Source organism: Bombus vosnesenskii, unplaced genomic scaffold, assembly GCF_011952255.1.
Source record: "Bombus vosnesenskii isolate JDL3184/JDL3185 unplaced genomic scaffold, Bvos_JDL3184-5_v1.1 scf7180000013339, whole genome shotgun sequence".
Classification (NCBI taxonomy): Eukaryota; Metazoa; Arthropoda; class Insecta; order Hymenoptera; family Apidae; genus Bombus; species Bombus vosnesenskii.
Genome location: NW_022882976.1, coordinates 147786 through 171855, shown reverse-complemented (window position 1 = coordinate 171855; position 24070 = coordinate 147786). Strand labels below are relative to the sequence as shown.

The following is a 24070-nucleotide window of genomic DNA, read 5'->3' as shown; positions in this document are numbered from 1 at the left end:
TTGAATTTGAATATCTTGTAATTTCTAAATGTATCTCCAAATTGGTTTTAAACTTCACCGATATAATCATGACAATCTTAAAGCAAGGCTAATCAAATTTTGGAATACGTTCCGTAGAATACGCATAATATATAAAAATAAATAAATAGTATCTACAAACTTAGAATACTATCGTGAGACCGTGTACGTAGGTAGAATTAATTAACAGAATTAGTTCATATAAAATAAAAACGATGTTGACAATATAGTGATCGTAGAACCCCGATTACGTGGGGAAGGTTTCTTGATGCGGTCGCGACGACGATTAAAACCGCTGCCGTTCTGGTCGATGAGATAAAAACTACGGGGAGGAAATTACATTACCGCTAGTTGAATTTTCACGGCAGACGCTCACGGCACATCACGACTAAAAGGACAGTGCATACGCAATTCTCGCTTTTTCTGCCTTTTGTAACGTGAGCTCGACCGAGTAAAAATGTTTCGCAACTTTGGGTCTAACGTTGCGCCGGCGCGACGATGCACGCGATACTTTACTGAATTAACGCATAACGTCTTTCTTGCGAGCGAATGAGTTTCATTAGCAACGGGTTTCGTAACATTTTTGTAACTGGCATTTGCGCTCGTGTCAGTGAACTCATTTAATTTTCCTGTTTATTTCATTGAAATCACAGCTTCGCAAAGAATTGTGAATCAGCATTGAATTTATTATACAGAGCGAAAAATTTCTTACGGCCAAGTTATTTCAACATGTCCTTTAAGTACCTGTAGATAAGAAGATGTTGTATGAACATTAATCGTTTGAAGTTTTTACAAATTATAATAAAAATGCGATACATAAAGAAAACAATACTCTTGAAAACCAACTGATTTTATCCATTAGATTTTTATTTGTAAGGAATTTTGAAATTCTTATTTGTAAGCCATATTGAATAAGAATTTATACTTGTGGTTAACTAATAAAAAGAATCGATTTATCCATTGAAATGGGACAGGATGAAATTTGTACAATAATAAAATCAATAAATTCATGCATCTTATATAACCATGTTATTCTTGTTTTAACAACAAATGGTGAAGATTTTGAAGAAGCGATTATTAAGCAATTCTCATCTTGTACCATAGAAATCTCAAGTTACCGTCCTCTTTATACTTCATATTTTTGTTATAACATTTTAATAAATTTATACTCATAAAACACACTAGAAAAGGAAACTCAAAGTTTGACTAGAAGAAGCAGGGAATGCGTATATTAAATTTTCCGGGTTAAGCTTGTGTAACAGGTTAATTTGTTAAGGCATCAAACTTAAGTAGAGTCGCATTTTTTAATCAGGTAAAGCGTACCAATTCGTGTATTTTAGAGATTGAGGTCAAGTTGGACCTGTTCCATGAGTTACGTAACTAGCACTTCACTCTATTGCATTGCAGCTGAGAAAAAGTTTAAAGTTGTGAGCACTTATGTGTCAATGTGTCGTCAAATGAAACATGCACCGCTGCTTTTTTATTAAGTATCAAGTTCATTCTATTTCTATTTTTATTTTTATTTTTTTTAATAACGAATCCAATCTTGTCGATTTAATTTTTAAATTATTTCCAGCGTTTCCTATGGAAAGCTTTTTAATAGTGAACGACGGCCTAATTCTCACGGATGCGATTGTAATATATTGTAGAACACTCTGACATCACGTAATGCATTACACCAGTTTTATACATGCATTTCAATGCAACGCGCGGTTATTGAGCAACCGGAAAACTGACCGACTTAACCACGCAACTTAAACGCTGACAAAGCCATTTGGTTGATTATTCGTTCACGCTTGGCGCCGATTATGCGAGGAGTGCATTTGCGTATCAACGACAGTAATCTTACGAAGGCTCAACTTTGATACAATTACAAAGAGATCGACTAATAGCACATCCATTTTCACACGTTTATCGGACGCCACTCTATAGAAACTTACGTCTTACGTCTATTAAAAACGTTTTGCTATTGTGACAACAATAGTAACTGACAGACCGAGACTTTGACATTATGCTATTAAGCGTATTAAAATATGTATTGATATATCTCTAGCATGTACACGACATGTACATACTATACTTTCAAAGAAAATTAAAGTCCATTATCGAATTTCACGTTATTTGAAAGGCGCATTTATGAAATGATTTATTAATAAAGTCACAATAACAGGAGAAGACGAAATATTTATGGAAATCTGAAAAAGCAGAAAAACCGTGCACCGACATAGCATGAAATCGTAATTTCGTGGACGAGAGAATGAGTAATCGGTTTATCGTGGATTCATGGATGTTTCAAGAGAACATAAAACCAATAGCACTCTCTGCACACAAACCACATTATTATGTTTTAATAAAAAAAAAAAGAAAGATACACCAAGGATATTGGTTTTTAAGAAGCGTATAAAGTGACCTTTTATCATTTACGCTGAATCATCGTAAAAGTTTCCATCGAATTTGAACTGACGTGAAATTGAACGCGATAAAGCGCAGTGCCGATTTCAGATTGTAATAGAGCCACGAAAAGTTGAAGAAATCCCATAAATTTTACCTTTATTACTCGAGATGAAGAGTATTTTTATGATATTCGTTTATTCGAAATCAAATAATCATTTATATCTGCCAAGATTTGATCGAAATGTTCATCCAATAGCAAATATTTATGTCACGTTCCAATTTCTGAAATATTTAATAATAGCTTGAATACAATGAAAAATGTTTGCGCTGAGAAATTTTTCGATAAAAAGAACAGCACGACGTTTTAATATTCCAAAGAAGAATGAAATTTTTCAATTTACAATATCGTACTGACATTCGACGAAGCTATTTTACAACTGACCTGTTAGCACTAGGTCAGCTGAATTGATGAACACAAATAGCACTGCAAGTTATGCGAACGATGCAACCACGCGAAACGATCGTGCAAATATTTCGAGGAGAATTTCGAGGGTAATGCTCAGGCGTACACGATCCATTGGATTGTTAACTGGCTACTGGCCGACCAAAATTTGCAAGCGAAACTGAGCAATTTTGGTAAACTTCGAACATTAATCGTCTGGAATAAGATTTACAGCAGAGAGTGATTTTCTAACGTATGTTTCACTTTGCCCACGACAAAAATGAAATGCATTAATAACAAACAAATTTTTAAATTATACATGCATATCTGAATAAAAAATTCCTTATCGTCGCTTCAATTTCACAAATAAATTTCCAAACTTTTATATGAAAAAGAGAAACTTCCTTAAATAAGAATCAATATTAAAACTTAACTAATACATTGCGACTCTAGTTACGAAACAAGTTTTACTATTCTTTTTCTCCGCAGAATAATCCATACGCTATTGAAAACCAGCAACATATTTTAATTAGACGGTGGAACGAGTTGCCCTCTAATTATGACTGCTTTCGAGTCTCTCGCGTCTCGTCGTTTTCATATTCCCGCCATGGAATTTTCCTTTTCTTTCTTTCTATATTCTTTTTCTTTTTTACTGCTCTCTCGCTGCGCTCACGGGCAAAGCGAAACACACATGAGCGAGGAAAAAGAGAAGAAGAGCGAGAAAACAAAGGAAAGCTACGTGAATGCTTGATAATAAGTGGTTTAGCCGGGAAATGCGATAGGGTGAATCTCTCTCTCTCTCTCTCTCTCTCTCTCATCAGGTGGCGAACAAGAGTTCACGGGGGTTCGATTCCGCCGTAGTTGACAGAGCCAAGGGCTCGAAATATCACATGTCGACGAGGAAATAAAATAGGCGTTTCAGTGTGCACGGCGAATGGTTTATTGTTGCCAGGCTTATCGAACGTCAAGCCTTCGTCGAGGGGTGAATCTCGGTGGGTAGAGGATGAAATGTACCAGCACGGTTAAAAATAGAATTTCCTGAGTACGCTTCAGGAACTACGGTTTATTAGCACTTCGAACGCAAATACGATGATATTAAATCGGCAAAGAACCAGTTGCCTTTCAACTAATTGAATTAATACAATTACGAAGCTTCCGCCGTTGTTCGATACGAATTTTCAATTGCATCCTATGTATTCCAGAGAATAATAATTCATAATGATAATATGATTGTAGTAAATTAATCCGACAAATGTTATCGATAGCATCGAAGTCACTTGGGACATGACTTTTGTATTATTTCTGAATTGCGCTCTCTTGAAAATGAACATACCTGGCTGAACACGGAATACATTATGTATAGATTACGAACATAATCTTTCAAATTACTTTCATGAATTATATACTAAGAGCACAGTTCCGATTGATATAGATACATCATAGCCTCTCCTTAATGTAGGTCGAAGCCCTTCAGAAAGATGAACAGCCCCGACCGTGAGAAACGGAGTCCTTCGACACTGCTTGGCCAAGTTTTCCAATTAACCCATGTTTATTACGCGGGAAATCGAGGTCGAGGTTTTTCATTCGCTTTCAAAGGGTGAAAAAAGGCTGCAATCGCAAAGTAGCTTACCTGGGTGATGGTATGGGACGAGGCTTATCAAGCGCCAGATCCGAGCTCAGGGGCGAATCAGGTCCGCGGACGCTGGAAGCCCTAGGCAAACAGAATTATCGTTAGCTCGATTGCTATTCGGAAGCCAATAACGTATAAAGAAGGCTGTATCTTACGTTTGCCTTTATGGAGGTCGATGCCCAGCAAATAGTGCATATATATGTATATATAAGTATCCATATTATCATCACACACACATACTTCAGATTAACTTACAATATAGTATCTAACCCTATAAGAGAAACATTATTACAAACTATAATATCTGTAAACAATGTACAAAGCTTTAAAGCAATTTGACGAGAACTGTCTCGTTACTGAATTTCACGGAATCGTGCAGTAGGTACGCGGTATGCTTTGCAAAATATTACTCGATTTATGTACGGGGGAAATGCTAATCTAACCTACAATTTCACAACAGCTATGTTCTCGCAGAACTTTACGGGATAGAACAATCGGTATATGGTGTATTTTGCAATATACATATTAATCGATTTATGTATAGGAGAAATGCCAATCTAACTTACAATTTCACAACAGCTGGTGTCGCTGCAGAACTTTACGGGATACAGAAATCGTCGCATGGTGTGCTTTGCAGCATACATATTAATTGATTTGTGTGTAGGGGAAATGCCAATCTAACGTACAGTTCGAAAACAGCTGTTTAGTTGCGGAACTTTACGGGTTAGAACGATCGATACCTGATGAGCTTTGCGGCATATTAATCAATTTGTGTGTAGATGAGATGTCAATATAACCTACAATGTTACCTACACAAACACCGTATAAAATTTTGAAGTACTTTCACGATGACTGTGTTGTTACCAAAGCTCACAAGATCGAACAATCAATTTACAATGTACTTTTAATGTGTTAATTAACTAACACGTTATGTAGGAGATGTATTATTCACAAGTTCTTATTTTCACGAGTTGAAATTTTCTTTCACTGTCCACAAACTATGGCGACGTATTAATTGCGAATTAGATCGACGCATGCGCGCACCCTCCAAGTTACGCGCCAGGACAGTAAAAGCGTGCGCAGGCACGCGGATTTTGAAAGATCTATAATCGATATCACAGTTACAAGACGTACATAATCAAAGTTTCTAACCATTATGGAATATTTATAGAAAGACCTTCTTTATTACTGGTATCGATCCTTATAATTATGAATAGCACAGGATAGACGATGTATGATTTAAGACACGCATTTACGTAATTCTGCGGCTTTTAAAATTCCCTCGAGCTCTCGACTTATTAAATCATCGTTCGAACTGCTATAATTACGCTATGAAAATAAAGTGTCCGGGATCGATCGTAAATTACACGGTATGCGGTTTAAATTATTGGAAAATGGGTATCTCTCCGGTAGACGGGTCAAACGATTATTCTGAGAATAAGCTTTACAGGATATTCACCCTTCTGTGTGGCGTTACGTGTCGACGTCGTTACCATACATACGCAAGTACTTACGTACAGTGTCGTGGTTATTCAGACGCAACGAAGCATCATCAGAATCGTCTCGTGAATTTCTTTTTATGACAACGCACGCACGTAATTTGTTGCACTTGCGTAACACCCGAGAACCTCGTCCACACTTTTACGGATCGTATGCTTTTAAATAATTTTGAATACATAAAACAGCTCCCGTATCGAAGTTAAAATATAAAATTCATTTTCACGGACCATACCCTACCCGCTATAGATCTATTTTCATTGCGCTTATCTCGATCAGCGATACTGAAAAAACGACGTTCGATTCGAACGAATTACGATTACATAATCACGATTCAATATGCGTTTCTCCCCATTACGATATTTATATCTTCGTTCCCGGTATATGACAAGGCCCGATATCATGAACTCGCCTTTCGTGAGAACGTGCCGTAACTCAACTTCTGGCGCCCGACTGCGTGACATAAATTAATAAGTTGGACGAATAAACGCGACAGCCTCGGATACTTTACGCGCAATCGTAGAATTGATGCTTTTCGTTTTACGACAGACATCCCGGATGCAAAGGCGATCGCGTGATCGTACCGATAAGTATGTTGCAGAAATTCGCGGTGATCGTTTCGCCGCTTCGGCCTTAACGTTAGGATTATGTAACGATATCGTCTTATTTCGTAGCCGAACTTTTCAATTGATTCATTTATACGCATAAACACTCTATTTCCTTTTGATTCGTAAGTAGCTTCGCGTGTTCGCTTCATTGTGTAGTTCGATATCGTAATAGGCTATTTTGCGTGAAAAAGATAGTTACAAACGAACTTAGTTGAATAGAGGAACTTTCTAATGCCGTGATTAATGCGTGGTTTTAAGCAGCCTAGACCCAGGCTAAGAAGTTTGGCGTGATTGACCGATACTCCAAGCCATAGTTCCGCTATCTCATCCCTAAATCCACTTAAAACTACACTCAACGCTGGTAATTATTCGCCGCTGTCGCAAGAGAGCCATAGAGCTTCCACCAACTTAAAAGCTGTGATTAATCACTATTTCAACTTGGAACGAACGTTTTTTGCAGAACATCTTACACTCGGAAAACCCGTCGAGTATTTTATACTTTGTAGACTGCAAACCGCGTTAAATCTATTCACGCGGAAGCGATACATTCTCCACCGTTTTATCGCTGTTCGATGGACATTTCACCAAAATTGTATTGTGAGAAGTCGATTTAAAATCCTATACCCTCGTTGCTATTTTCGATCAATACTTTACGCAATAATAAAAGGATACAAGTTGTTACACAATTTCTGTTATAGAAGATAATAGTAATCAGTAAATACTGTACCGTAAGGATATTATCTTATAAGCGATTCGATGGTTATATTTGCTATATCCGATCTTCTTCCTTTTCCCTCAACTCACTGTAACAAGATTTGCCGGACGAAGACAATCGCGACTACGAGATTCCTTTCTCAGTTTCAAACTGCTTGGGCAGTTATTTCCCTGATTAATGCCCCGACGAGAGTAAATATATTTCAACATAATGAAAGAGAAAGAGGATACTCCAAGTGGATTTCCAGTCGGTAGAAACGTGCAATTACGAGGTTCTGGCTAATTAATAATAATCATCTGCGGATCGCTCCTCGTGATAAAGCCTGTATATTATCACGGGTTCCAACTGAACCAGTCGTTTGTAATTACGTCTGTCTTTGGAAGTGGCGATCCAGACTCACGGTTAACACGTATTTATCTCAATTAAAATACCGGCTCCTCTGAAAACGTCTACGATTGCTTGTACACAGTTAGATCCATCGTTAATCAATTAAAAAGCGAACCGTGCACAGGATGTCTGTAATTAGACCTATTCGATTGATTTCACGAGTACGTAAGAACTCGTTTCTTTGTACGATACACCTATTATCTGTCTAAACATTTTCTGTCGTTTGTTTCGTTAATACACTGCCTAGAGAATTCCTCCTTTCAAACGAATCTGGAAGCAGAATCGATCTGTCAACCTTAGTTTTTGAAAAACATGATTTTATTCTAAAAAAAAAATATATATATATATAATTTTGGATGGAAAATTAAGAATATCAAGATAATTTAATTTACTTTTCAGTCGCAGAACAGTTGGAAATTGCTGCGTGTTATTTGGAACATAAAACAAAATAAAGAATCTAAAATTACCCGTAAGAGATATTGTTCCATACGTTTGTATAAAAAAGTAATTAGCAACAATTTCGTTGACAAACATTTTGAAGGCTGAAACGCTGTTCTCCACTATTTCACATATTTCTGTTTATTTAATTCAAACCAAATACAGGTCCAATCAGTAACGAAAATGAATGAATAATGCATTTGAGTTAAACGAAAAATCAATAGCTTTCATTAAAAGTTAATAATAGCAGGAAAAGCGAGACTATTGGAACGAGAAAGAAAACGCGTAGGACATGGACGAAAAGAATGGCACGGCTTCGTTCAGTGGCCGTATAATTGGCAAAAAGGGCTTTGTATTTTGGAACTTTCATTCACTTGATAGATTCGCGCGCGACTTCATTATTTCTGCGTTGCTTATCGAGAGTATCGAACGCCTATCGAGATTTTAATTTTCAGGACGAGATGTGCACGCTGCTGCTCTGCTAGAAGTAACGAAAAACGGATCGATCCGGCGAGTACGTCGACTGAACGTGAATTTCCATGATAATGCGTTTCAACGAAAAGTCTTCTAATTAATTTAACAATTTACGGAGAGAATTTATCGCGCGCGTTTCACGGTAAAGCACACGGTTATATCGCGTTGATATGGCGAAACAGACACGTTCTGTAAAATATGCTGTACCATTCTTGCTGGAAATTCGTCTAAATTACATGATAAACACGTTTTATCTCGGAAAACATATCTGAATTTATCGTTTTATAAACAGGAAGGATTATTCATCGTTTTTTCTATTTAACTCGTGATGATCGCACTTAGTGAAAAAATCATTATCTGACTGTTATCTTTATTAATTAAGCTAATATTTATTATGCTTTGGCAAACGTTAATATGTGTATAGGATTATTCAGGTTATAATAATATAACCTATAATAATAATATCAGGTTTCAGGTTATAATAATAGCAGAAGAACATCAAGGTAAGAAGACATTTTTTTATAAATTCAGCATTATGCGGACATTGAACAATAACTTTTTTTCTAATGCAAATGCATTTCTTTGTACAAACCAATATACCACAACCACAAACCAATCGGATAATACAAGACGTATCGATGCGTCAGATATGTCTCTAGTCAACAATGTATTAGTTAATATTTTAACAAATTGTACAAAGAGGCATTGTCGGCTATTGTAGTACCTAGAGAATATTAATCCGATATTTCTATAATATTCGACAGATTTCTCAATCATCGATCGGCAATGCTCGTGCAACGCGAAAATACCTATCGCTCGAAGGTAGTTACATTTCTCGAGGGCAGATGTTAGTTTCGCACGGGGTATGCTGCGGTATTCGCGTACAAAATACATAAAATAGCGAATCACGGTTCAGCGAGTCAATAACTTCGTTCACGCATGTGTCCACCAATCTCTTCCGATACTCATATCGTAACACCACTGATGAAATAAAATCGAACATATTCGTTGTTGAAGAGAAATATCATTTGTAACACGAGACCGGGTAGTACAGAAAAGTAATGAAACTTATATTTCAAATTTTCGATAAAGGTATCATATGACAAATATACACAACGAAGGGAGAAAGATAATTTTATTACATCACATTGATAAAATTATTGTTATAATATTAAATATGAGTTCTTTGTAATCTAACGTTTTGAATAAGAAAATAACTCTTGAACGTTTTAATAATTTCGTTAATGATTTCTCAGGTTAAGGTAATAAAATTCAATTAGCTTCCCCTTTTTTCCTGCCAATAAAATTATGATAAAATGACTGTACCTTAAAATCACGATCGAAAGTTTCGAGGTTTACGAGTGATCGCGAAAAATTGATCCAGGATGGAAGTTAACAGGAAAAAAGAACCCCTGATAAAAGTGCGGGAGAACTCGTTCATCCTTTTGCAGAAACGACTGACAGAACGCCTGAAGCATTTTCATCAGACGTACCTTCCACCTCTTTTAATATCCCCGTTTGCGATCAGACACGAATCCCGTTGAAGTCGTTTTAATTAAAATCGACAGGAACTTCGGAACGTTATGAGCTCGTGCTTCGGTAAACTCTATCGTTCGATGTTTGCTGTTAAACGTTCTGGTCAGTTATTAATCGCCGTAAGGTATTTTCATTGGAATAATCGGTTGGCAGAGTCGAATTAAAGAAATTCAAAGCTCACTTAATAGTCGACTTCTGCATTGCATATGGATGTGTACTTTCAATAATCCACTTTTCAATAATTTGCACCGATAAAAACAAACTGCAAATCAATGGAAATTCAATCGTTTTCTTCAAACGTGCTACAAATTTATATGTAACTAATATCTTTTCTGATATTTTGAAAAGAATTATAGTACATGATTTGCACAAGACATTTTTAGCGATTTAATAAACTATTTAATAAACTACTAGAAAAATTATCTAAGGAATACAGCAGAGTTCATTTCATTAATCTGAATGAATCTGTTTAAAGGAGAAGTAATAACTCTCGAATCTCTAAGAAGCTTATTGTCTTGGAAAAATAAAGAGAATCAAGAAAAAGAAATACGTATGAAGAAAACAAGCGAGTCCTCGCGAAACGGAGAATAGAAAGACGCAAAAGAAGGAAAGAAGCAAAAGCAGGAAAAAAGCAAAAGAAGGAAAGAAGCAATTGGCACTCTTTGTGGACAAAACTGGAAGCCGTTGGGCGTTTCAACGTTCCCAGTTTTATCGCGCGATCCATTCGCTGTTTCGTAAAGCATTTGCCTTTCCCCATGGTCGCCGAGGAGTTTCCGCCGAGGAAATCTAGACGATGTTGAATTCGCACAAAACGTGCATTAACGGGAATCCTCTATCGTCTATCGTCTTTGTAAGAAACGCTGGTTCCACACTGTGGCTTCCAGTCCCGATTTAATAAGCTGCCTACCGGCAAGAAAGTAGATCGCGAAGTTTGTCAACTCTTCGCCTTTCAACGAACACTGAATCTTCCAAAGGACAAAACCGACGTTTGAAAAGCCAGAGGAAAGGGAAAATATCGTGTCAACGTTTCCGCGTGGCGAGATCGTAGACGAAGAAATTGAAAGTTGGCAGATTTTTCTCGAGATTGTTTAAAAATAATGATATTATTGAGCAATGTCGTTTCTACGTTTTCTCCACAGGAAAATATAATTATCGATTCTTCAAGATTTATAAAAAGAATAACATTGCCCTACTACCTAAACAGAGGGAGATAATAAAGAAATAACTTCAGATATAACTGAATCGAGTAAATGAGGTTTCATATGTACAGTTTTAACTCTTGTTCCAGTTGCCTCATTGTATCATGAAATTATCGTGTTATTACAATCCTTGATTTCATTATCAGAGAATGATGGCCACTTTCATAAACTTTAAATTTAATCAGCATTTAATTTTAATACAAAGCATATAAAAAGATATACGAGACATTTGTAGATGATAATTCTCTTACTAAACCTTATTAATTGGACAATTGTAAAACGAATTATTGCATGGAATATAAGACAGCCAATAAAAATAAAGGGATTAGGTTAGATATAGAATTGAACTAGGTTTGATCAACGTGGCGTAATATGAGATAACATATTACAGAGACAGAAACTTCGCTGTGTCGACATTTCGTAGATATGATTCGTTCTATTATACAAGCAATGTCTCAACTGGGTGTCACAAGTTTTCCGCGGCGTACAGTTTGCACACTGAAATTTCACGTACGAAAACAGAATTCGTGGCCGGAGTTACAGAAATCCCAACATCTGAAACAACATCTGACACGTAACCAGGTATGCGAAACAAACGGGAGACGTTCCACGCTAGATAAATTATATAGTTTCCATAATTCTTCGTTGTGGAATGTGACGCAACGATCGAGCACGCAATTATGCAAGCAAGACAATATACCTCCTGATTCTGTTGTTCAGTTCCGCATGAGTAAATAACTGCGGTTAAAAATCTGACCGCGGTTGGCCGGCAAGCGATCCGTTTCAAAATTAACACAGAAAATGGAAATCTGAACTTATCGACCACAATTGTTACGTAATATTTGTAAATAGAGGCCGTGGTTCAGAAGCAGTGAAAGCATCATAACATGGCCATTGCTTTTTACTTATAAAAGCTCCTTATAGTTGTAAATTAGTGACAATACAAATTAATCGGCCATACACGTGTTATCCAACCTGTGTTTTACCGAGCAAAAATTATTCACAGAATAATTATTATTAATTAGAAGTTGCCAGAGAATACATTAACAGATACTTCGTCTCCTAATGAAAATTCACGTCGAAGAACATAATCTAAAGCATTATGAATCACTCACAGGTCTAAGGATTTGCGTTGGACCACACCAAGAATAGGGAGTCTATCGCAAACTAGGTTAAGACCGAGAAACTTAGCCTCTGGTCCATGGCAAAACCAGAAGACACACTCTGGACTTGTCAGAAATCAAAAGGCACCCTCTGCATCTCCGCGAGACCAAAGTTTTCACCGCAAATTTCCCAAACAGCTTCTCGAGTTTGGAACACACTAGATATGCTCTATGAACCGGAACTTATTGCGTCCGCTATTTTCCCCTGAGAATTTTGAGTGATACGAGCATGCTTTACGACATCATTGTAGTTTAAGATTAGAGTGCACAACCTTGGAATGGTTTTCGAGGTTCAGCGAGTTCAGAATGATACGGCTATGGACCTTCGATCTGGTGACCACGAAGGTCAAGATTTTACGGCAGACTCCGTAGCCTGTAGCTGTTTCCGTAGTTACAGGGTAGTAAAATTCGGATTTCACGACCTAGAGATTCCCTCGTATTCAGTTCAGTGATACTAATATCCCCAGTGACCTGCTCTTTTCTGGATTACTGTCTATTACTTTGGGGTTTATTATTTTTCAACTTGGGAAACCATCCCTTTCATGAGATAGGTTTATTGCTACATAAATAGGATTTATACGTAGGATTTGTAAGAATATCGAACATTTTCCTCACGTGTTCGTGTATTTTCTACAATTCGTGGTTTTATGTTAAATGTTACACATAGTAGCATTCCACTTATTCGAAATAACTTGCAGTTAATTCGAACGAAAAATCATAGCTAATGAAGAGAGTCGACGAACTTCTTTCGTATGAACGTATACAAACGACCGCTATTTATCAAAAACGAAATAAGAACGTTCGAAATAGAGAAATTCTGTCTCTGAATCATTTATTTGCTCATGAACTTCTATTAATAACGTGTAAACGAGAAATAATAGCTAGTAGTACATCCAGTCATACGAAATCTAGATATATGATAGCTTCTACTATAATTCTTAATCATATCATAAAATCAGACACCTTCCAGAAACGAAAATTCTATCTTAAGGCGCTGTATATTTAACACACGATTTAGCGTACGTCGACTACGAGTAACCTAGATTTCGGTCTACCTTTATTATTTACGACGCGACGATTTCACGAAGTTAAAGTTTCGTCAGCCCACTGTCAACAATAATAATTCCAGGCCGCTTCTCCTCGCTGGCAGAAGCTCGACGGAGCAACGCAAGTTGGGAGTTGCGGTTGTTTTAGAGGAGGATATTGTGTTACAACGCGGAGACGAGATCCCGAAGCTGCTAATGCACCAGCATCTGACACCGACTTCATTCGAGAAATATGCACCGAGGGTGTACCGTTACCGGTCGCACAGCTTTGCTGTCGCGGATTATGCAATGCAAAACGAGTAGGAAAAAACGTTTCGTCTCTTTCCTTTGTTAATTAAATTGCTCGCTCTTTTACGTTACACGCCGATGATTAAACGGGTGTTCCGAGAGATTAAATTGCCCTTCAGTTGAGAAAAAGGCCGATACGTCATGCGAATCTCTGACTGTCTGCCATCTTCCTCGATTTTTAATTACACCTTTTAATTAGAAATTGAGTAAACCCTACTTGATCAATTTGTCTGTTTATATCAAAAGTCTGTGGCAAAAAATTCGAAATATTTATTTTTCGTTTTTGACTAACCTCGAATTTACTGTATGAGATTATTGTATAATTCAAATGCTTCGTTAACTAAGACCTCTTACATCGTAATTTACATATTAATAATATTGATCAATTGATAAGTTACAAATTTATATAAATTTAATAAACCAGAAATTCTTCTTTTATGATTTATTAATTTTTGAATGAGGGTATGTAAAAAGAAGAAAAAAGTAACATTGGCTTCTTCCTATTCCCTTCGTTGCTTTTATTCAAGAGAATTAATCAGTTTTGTAACTCGCGATTTGTAAAACTTCACTGATATTAATTTAATTATGCGAAACGATCGTAATAAGAAATTTGGGACAGTACAATGTAAGCTTCATCGGCACGGATGATTATTTTTAAATATAGGTTCACTGAACCTCCAAAAAGAGTTCACAGGGAGAAACCTCTTGCCGAGCCCAACCTGTAACTTATTATACCGTGCAACTACGCTCGGCAATCAGCAATTTTTTTCATCTAGCCTGCAACAACGTACCGTCATCTGGCACACATTTTTTCCCCCGGCGTTCCTCTTATTTTTCCATGATCTCATCAAAGAGCGCCAACCAGCCAGCCTGTGGTTTAAGTTACAACCAAGAGAACGTTGGGTGCGAAATAACTTGCCTTCCTGGTGGCCATTTCTGTTTCGCCATGATTTTCGACCGACCAGACGTTCCCGTTGCATTTTTTACAACGGGAACAGCGAGGCAACAGCGGCCCACAATTTAGGTTCCACGGGGACCGGAATGAAATTTTCGTTCTGGCACTTCCTCGGATTCTTCTTCGTTCCGAGTCACGTACTACGTCGCTTCCCCTTTTTCCCCATTTTTCTTCTTTTTATCACGACCCTTTTTCACGACCTAAAGGAGCAATTCTCCAAGAATTCTCCAGCTTTTCCTTCAAGGAAGTAGAATCCGAGTTAATAGCTGTATTTCGTGAGAAGAGTTTACTTAAGATCTTTCGTACTTTGCAATGAATAGTAAGAAATTTGTAATTTGTCGGATTACGATCGTGATTTCGATGAACATTCAATTAATACTCAGGGAATGATTATATGACAATCCACATGACATATTACACAAGGTTATGCCCATAGTTATTAAGTTCCTACAACGGCAGTACTTACTTGTGACTCTATTATTCTCTAGAAAGGCATACGTGTGAGAGCAGTAACTGTCACTTTACTTTTCTTACCTGCAATAAAGGAGAACAGATATTAGTTTACATGTATGGTAATCGAATTTACTTTAAATTTAATTTCAATGTACTACGCGCTTACAAATTATGAAAGATACAACCATCGACAATAAAATTTTCGTTTAGACGGTAGAACAGTCTCCTAACTCTTACCCTCGTTCTCTCTCCTCGTTTTTTCGCTCGTAAACTGTACCAGTGTAGTATTTATACGAATTACTGCTACGTAACACCTTCGACATAAAAAAGGAGCAAACGAAACCACAAATGTCTTGCGTGGGTTACAATTCACCAAAAGACACTTTTAAAATTTCGAAATCCACCTCGCTACATCATTTATAGAAAGATTATTTAGAAATGTTTCTTTTCGTAAGCTTCCTTCGTCGAAACATAATTAATTTATACATACAATCGGAGCCGTAATACGGAACCCGAATACAGCTGATACACGAGTGTATTTGATCGAACTCTAACGAAAATTTCGTTGAGAAAAGTGGACCTCTACCTTCTTCTGGACTTCTGTGGTGGACTTCTGTTAGTTTGATCTGTTTGAAACAGAATACTTTCCTCATTCATAGTTCCAGTACCAAGATAGCACTCTGTACTTATATTACTATCGTGATTTCTATTCAACCTTATTTTAAACAAACCATTAAACTCTAACAGCGCTCGTATTTCCTCGTAGTCTTTCACTGCCATTTTCGTTCAGGCTATACCAATAGCCAGAGTGCTTTATAGCTGGTCCAGCAGAGCACAGTGGATACGATGTCGTGTTTAAAACGAAACACAAGTCCGATTCGCATAAAACGTCGCTACCAGTCGGATTAATATTATCTGTCCCCCTAGCTGTGTTAGCGAGACAGCTCCGCAAGCTCGAAGCTGTCTCCAACGTTAATGATAATACCACCGGCAGCCGAGTATTACACGTTTATTGCTATCCGGTAGCCATGGCTGTTGTTTTACGGCGTCGTTTGCCCTTTAAGGGAGGACTGAGCGCTAATTCAGTCGTGAAACCGAGTCCTATCGTCCGATTCGTGTCAAAGCAGTTACTTGGTCTTGCCGAGATCCCACATGGTAATTGGGACAACGCGACTCGAAAAAGTTCTGTGATTCTAAAGATTCTGGAGATGTACAATTTTCTGCATAGGTTCCTCAACTTTTAAAGTTAACTTAAAGCTAAAAACCAATTTAATATACTATAATAATATAATATAATAATAATAGCTTGAGACTGTTTCGTAATTAATTACGTAACGCGTAGAAATGAAAGTACTTGTGGTACGGCGCATAGAAATGAAAAGAAATATGAAAGAAAATATGAAATAGAAAGAAAAACGATTGCATAGGTTAACATATCGGAAAAAAGGAAGCTACTTCAATGCTTCTTCTTTATAATGCTTCAATGCTATTCAATGCTTCTTCTTAAGTATATCCTTCTTTTCATAGGAAACGTATACGCGAAAGATTGCTCCGATCAATTTCGCTGCATTCTAATGAAAAGACACGCTACGTATCTCGTGTAATAAGTACAAAGAAATTGATACAGAAGTTCTAGCAGAAACATGAAATTTTAAAAGATTCGAGGAACCCCTCTCTCATAACTTATTCGCCCTCCTTAATTTCAACCACCTACACACGTAGCAAGGTACACCTTTACGAAACTTCCTCGTCATTTGTGCAACGATCCTGACGTGTCCCGAGAACTTTCATCGAACCCATGAATTTCAGATAAGAACAAGGGTCCCTATTCGACGTAGAAACCCTGCAACCTCTAGTAACCTTAACGAGAGCGCCTCAAACTGCATCAGCGCGAAGTGGCTTATTAAAGTAACTTAACTGACCGCGCGAGTATAAAACACCGGGTTGTCTCGAACGTCGTAAATCAGCGTCGATAGCAAGAGCGAAAGGCACGAAACGCTAAACCTAAAAAAGCGTCGAACAACGGTTTTACTCGCGTTGCTAACGAACGCGGGGCTACGCTCGTGGTTCGCTTTGAGTTCACTGGCCAGCGTCTTGAGGGGTCGAATGCCACGCTGCATGATTCTAAGTGGTTCGTAATAGACTTTCGGGAAACCGGCACTTTTAGAATTTCACAGGAGGGTGTGATTCAGCCTTTCTACGCGCGGGAATCCGACGAGAACGACGAGATGAGGAAAAGGTAGAAAACGAAGAAGAGGAAGGAGAAAGAAGGGGGTCAAGCGAGATTTCGACCGCGATTCCGTATGCGAGCAGCTGTCGACTGGTCGCGATGTTCTGCTCGTGCCTGTCAGCAATTTTGGTAATTGCTTCGGCTTAGCATGCCCGACGTGGAACGCACGACGATGCTCGTTGCCCTCGCGTTGTATCAAAATGCCAGCTCGAGGGTGGAACGTTGACGGCGTAATTTGCGGAACGAGATTGTTATTATAATTTTCCCGGTAAATGGAGATGCCATTCCGAGGGTAATTTAAACCGGTGAAACATGCGAGGTGTTTACGAACGTTCGGCCAATTTGTGGCTGCTTCAGAAGTGTCCTTCCGTAGCAACTTGCCTGAATAGTTTCGGCGAATTTACGTTTAGAGGTTTGTACCAGTGTTTCGAAGACTGCTGTTTGCTTCGCGAAAGGAATAAAGTGTCTCGAGGGAAATAGTAACTTTGACGTTTTTGACTTGAGAAATATAGAATTAATTCTGTTACGGTGCTTGAATTCTTATGTCTCAGCCTCACTCTTATTTTATCTTAAAATTAAACGTTAAATTAAAAATTTCTAATTTAATTGCTCAAAAATTAAAATTCATGTTAAATGTTAACAACTATTGTTGCTTTGGGGAAGCTTTTAACGATAGAGAGGGATACAATAGAGTACAAATTTACTAAAGTTGAAGTTAGGTTCTCTAAAAATGAGACCAGTTTTTGGAACAACATGCGTAATTCGAATCGCAGGAAATCAACGTTGGATTCGAATTAAACACGCTTAATTTCAGACAATATGCTGTACAAGTTGTTTCAAGCTGCACGTCGATCAGACAACAAACAATACCGATACATGACACGGTATGTGCTCGGAATGCAAGCTCGAAACGCGTGGCGAGCTCGCGACACTCGCATTCGAAACAAATACCATGCCATCGATTTGTTTAATGCCAACCACCGAATAGCTTGTTCGTGTATCTGATTTGTCAAGCGTCCGTGATTAATTTGGACAAATTGAAGGAAACAGATCACATCGAATTTAAGCGAATAACGCTTGCACCGAAGTTCCTCTGAATTCATCGTGGATTCTCCTTAATTTTGATGCAACGAATTCTTAAGTATAATATTACAATATACATTGCGTGCAAAACTTATTCTTAAATTTCTTCTGTTTTAATGTAATTCAATTAGTGTGGTTCAATTTAATTAAATAATATACCGCGAAGCGAGAAAATTCTGTAATTAGATACAGTAAAAAATGTATGGAAAAAGCCATGAATTAACTTGCAAGAACAGTTGCTTCGGTTGCACTAACGAATTACGCGCAAGTTTCTCTAAATTACTTCTGTTCGAAACATTTCACAATTTCCCTGCGCTTTCTCCCCCATAAATCTTTCCATATGGCACGTTTACTGCGTCGAATAAATAAAGAATTCATTAAGTATAATCGATAATTCTTCCAAATTTTTCCCCTTCGAGATTATTATAGAAGAAAAGCTCGTTAAAATGTGAAGTAGCACTAACCAAGGCGATGATCGACCGACCACACAAATATCACGCGTCCTTTCTCGCCTAAGAAGAATGTCCAATAAATATGCGACACTTTTGACATAAAATGATGCCACAAAAGAAACTTATACCACAAGTCAATGACAATCTCGGAGAATAGAATAGAAATGTAAAATTAAATTCAAAAGTCTTTAGATTCTTAAAATAAGTTCAATTATTTAATTCAATATATCTTTCTTATTAAACCAATGTGTTTGCCAATAACTTCTAAGGTTTGGTGAAACCTTAAGAATAAAGTTAAAAGAGAAATAAAAATTAAAAGAGACAAATGTTTCGAAGATAAATGAAAATACACTTAAACGTAATAAGAAAATATTTAAAATACGAAAAGAAAATGAGTGTTTCCAACAGACTTCCTGGTTCCGGTGGAATGTCTGGGCGGAGAAGTGTCGCGAGTGTAGTCCCGCGTCCGCATCCAGAACTTCCAGGTCGTTTCGGTCACGCGACGGAAGATCAAAGTCAGCCGTACTAGATATTTCATCGCAAACGTCTGAGCTGCTGCCAAGAGCGCCAAATGCGTCCGTCCGAGGATTTGCGAGCGGAAGTGAGCGGCCACGAGCCGAGAAAAAAGGGAAGCGAGCAGAAAGCCACCGCCATCGCGCGTAAACAGACCAACTACGTTTCTGAGACTTTTTGTTTTCACGCATCCAAGTGTCACTCATTCATGGTGGTTAATTTCCCCTTAAATTACCACTGGAGGCCATATAATAACGATTCTGCGCAGTATAATATTCGAAATATCAGAGTAATCAAAACGAGAGCGATCTTGTGTCAAAGATTTATACGTAGATTTACAACGGTGCATTTTTAGGTCTTCGCATGACTTTTTATAAGATATCTGAATAAAGATTTGATTTTTCCTTTGAATTATACAGGCTGTATAATCAAGTATAGGGTAATATTATGAAACAATACGTAAAAAATAAAGAATAACATTTTTTCGTTCGAACCCTTATTTTCATTTGTATATTTTTCCATATACCTTCCAGTCTGAGCTTCTTCGTACAAGTTTCTTTTTATTTCAGTCGTTTAATGTGAATCACCGCAGGAATAGCAAGGACGATTCGTTCTCTTTCTATAGACATCGACGAAACTTTTGTCAGTTAGGTTTTCCAACAAGAATCACGGATTAGAAAGCTGACAACATTCTGAACGTTAGAAGATGGTGGAGATATCAGTCAAGATACACAGATCCAAGCGAGAAGAATTAGTTTCGAGCGAGAGAACAGGTGTTACATTCGTAAAATAGTAAATCGTTGACGTGTCCGGCAAGTAAATTTCCAACCTATCTAAACACTTTCCTATCTTCTCACTAAGTTTCACTAAAACCTACTTGTCCGCCTTTCATTCCGGCCACAGAAACCACCACTTCTACCTTAAACAATTTAATCGATTGAAACGATTCATCATCAAAAGTCTCTTTATCAAAGTATCCAGCAATCTCAATCTTCGCAACGTGCTACTTCATAAATCTCATAAATCCATTTCGACACGCACATGCTATCGTCGTTAAAACGAGTTTGGTCATCACGAAGCCACGATCGAACGAAGAGCAAAGTTCAGTTTGATCACGAGAAGACAAATCGAGGAAGATTTCTTTTCCACGTTCGATGGTCGATCCATTCTTCGGTCTATTCCAAGGAGGTCGTGCACTCAATCGTACGTATTAAGGACAGCACGTTTTGGGCAATTCTTGTTTTTGGAAGACAGATTTTCGCTTCTTTACCATTTAGGTATCAGCGCTCAGATGATACTTGACTTATTGCTAGGAGTCTAAAAATATATTCGAATATCTCGTAACTAGAAAATTTTGAAGTTTTCCAAAGGATTTTGCGATGATTCTATATCATAGAATAACAAATAATAGAATAATAAATAATAAACTAAATAAGTAGTAGAGAAGAGAACACTGTGGTTCTTTGAAACCCATAGGACAGTTCCCACAGGAATAGTTTCTAATAATTCGTAGCTTCGCTAGTTTCAACCATAGTTTTCATAACTTCGTTTAAAAATTTGTTCAACCATCCATTTGTTGTTCGTACAATCCCGAGTTCTACATTCTAGGTGATCCTTCAGAAATACGTACAACAATTTTACAGTAGAATTGGACGTGCACACTTGGTGAATTTACAAACTCGACTTTCTCAAAAATGGAGCCTCTAACGCAATTTTGTTATTCTTGACTTTTATCTTATTTTCAGCCATAAAATTTTCCTGACCGCTTGCACGAGGAATTTAGATGCACAGTGTAAGTGCAAATTTTTGTCTTTTTCGTGGATTCTTTAGTGACAGTAAGATTTGTCCGAATTCGAGTTTTCAAGACGTGTCACTATTAACCCAACTTCTCATACTGTTAAAATGAAACGAAGAAAATAATATATGAAAAAAATAATGAGAAATAAAATAAAAAATTAAAATTATAATTAAAATTAAAATTACAAATTAAAATTAAGCAAATAGGCAACAAAATTTCTTCTGTAACAAATTATATCGAGAATCTTTTAAAAGACCGTATGTATCTTTAAAGGAACGTTGTTGTTTCTTTAATTTTTGTTTAACATGGACGAGTGAATTATTCACGGTTATAGACGTGAAATAAAATGTATTTTTTTCTGAGTACCGAGGCCTTTAAAAAGACCAGATCCGAGGGAGCCTGGAGGAGAAAAGAATGTGAAACTGCAAGAAAGACATCCCTCTGTGGAAACGCAACGTTTCCCACGGCGTTCGGCACCTGCGCCACACTATTTCTGGCCAGTACTCGTAGCCGTTCCACGCGCCACTGAAACGACGTTATATTTACCGCTTCCTCGTACTCGAGACAATGTCGAGACGTTCCGCGGCTACTCCTCGTTCTGGGTCAAAAGTTCCCCGCGGTCGATGAGGAAGAAAGAGCCTCGAATACGAAACAAGTGGCTCACGGAACGCGGCAGTGCAATTTCTGTTTCCGTGCTTCGTACTTTTGTACGTGTTCCAAGTGGAAACTTTCGATGCTGTGGAGTTATTGATCAAGTTGGCGAGTGTTCTATATTTTTTCGGCTGTTGTCTGTTGTGTAATAAATAACAGGAATTTTTGTTATTGGTGCATAGACAAAGCTTTTGAAATTTTTAAAAGCAGCGGAGAATCCGTGGCATGATGCGGATTTTGATGGAATATTTAATCTTCTGTAATCAGAATTTTTTCGGCAGAAAGGAGGATTATAAATTATCGATCTTTTGTAGTTTAATATGAAATCTAGGAACTAATAATTAAATGGCGGATGTTCATGTTTTTACAAGAAATTTATACGAACGTAAAATATAATCTACATAACATCATGAAATATTTATAGCAAGATACTTGTTGCAATATAGAAATAATAAAATGGATAAAAATCTGGATTTAGATTCTGATTCTTTAGCCGCGTTCTCGTATAAGTTGTATCTTGTTGTTAAATTTATCAAAAGATTAGTAAATATTATTCTTTTTTATTGAACCTGAAATTCTTCTTCAGGAGAAAGTTTAGATATTTGTTCTTTCGTCGACCAAAAATTCACCTGTTTTTCCGGGATGCTGTAACTACACGGTTGTCGTGTACGCAATGTTCTCCTAAACGTTTTTACCTATTATGTATGCAATAAGCGTTATATTTATGAACGCACATAAAATTCTGCAAACCTATAATCTTCTCGACTATTCCGCGGTGCTACAGAACGAAAAGAAATCTGGACGTAAAAGTTGATGGCCCGTGCGAAAGAAACTATCTCTCTACTGCACCTTTCTCTATGTCCGACACATCCTCCAAATACGTGAAGTAACATTTTTTTTATACCAACATTCACGTCTATAATTCTAAATTGTAGTTAATTACACAAAATTATAACAACTTAATTTTATAATTACAAGACACTACTGCAATAAACATCGATTACTGACATTCAGATTTATGAGCTTTGAATTTCTAATTACGTCACGTCGTAATTTCATACCATAAATTTCAGACCTATTAATCAGCGCAAAGGTCAAATCTTTATTATATGCTATTTCCCTTTGCTTCTTCGTTCGTATCTATGAAGTACCTTCTTTTCAAATTTCGAAACACTTTGTTCGTGAGAGCGTAAACCACACGTAATAAACGTAGTAAAATTATATCGAATACTTCAACAGAATACGTTCTAGCAATATCTATTGAATTATAACTTTTATTTTGGGTCATACAGCTCTGAGAAGAACAAGTTTAACGTTAACAGATACGTAGAAAATCCTTTTATTGCAATATCCCAGCATAAATTTATTTAAGACAGCAGCATTCGGAAAAGGTGGAGAAAATGAATTTAGACTAATAAATTTTGAGAAAATTAAGCGTCATCCGGAAGAAAAGAAAGGTACGAAAGAGCAACGAAACAAGAAACGGTATAATATCGTGAAGAAGAGCGGAACGCTCTTGGAAAAACACTCGGTTCGCCACGAATGATAACTACTTCCGCCGGATACGCCACTCACGAATCCTCCTTTCTCAGCCACGGCTCCTTTTTCCTTCGTGACTTTCAATTTTATTCCCTCTCGATCCGCCGGCGATTCGGTCTCGATTCTTGTACACGAACACGATTCCGAAACACGGCTTCTCGCCATCGTTCGCTTCGAAATGAAATGTCTAAAAAATAACAAACGACGCGCGAGAAACTTCCCAACGTCCAGGTAACTTGTCTTTTTGTTTTCACGATCGAAATCTGTACGACGACCTCGTGAATGTATCATTTACTTTTAGGACAGTGCATGGCCTGCATGATAAGAGAGTATTGACTCTTTTAATAATTTAATGTTATATCTTCGTGGAAATGTTGGTTTGTTAAATTTCAAATATAAATTCAATTTGTTAAATATCACATAAATTGGATTCTTGTAAGTAGGAATATAATTATAAACTTGTTGCATATTTTCAGAATAATTCATAGTGAGAGAGGATTTCGCTTAATATTACATTTTCATGAAAATATAACATTGGTTTATAAAAATTCAATTTACTAA

At 37.2% G+C, this 24070-nt stretch overlaps 1 protein-coding gene across 5 annotated transcripts in view; it reads right to left on the bottom strand.

The window, feature by feature from the left end:
* The window catches only part of LOC117236055, a 395835-nt gene that overhangs the window by 224245 nt on the left and 147520 nt on the right, over nucleotides 1-24070 (bottom strand). For all 5 annotated transcript variants that reach the window (XR_004493774.1, XM_033498666.1, XM_033498667.1 and 2 more), the window contains exon 2: nucleotides 4485-4565. Coding sequence is in view for 4 of the 5 variants with exons in the window: in XM_033498666.1 (XP_033354557.1) it covers nucleotides 4485-4565 (81 nt within the window). In the remaining variant the exon portion in view is untranslated. The remainder of the gene's footprint in view (nucleotides 1-4484; nucleotides 4566-24070) is intronic.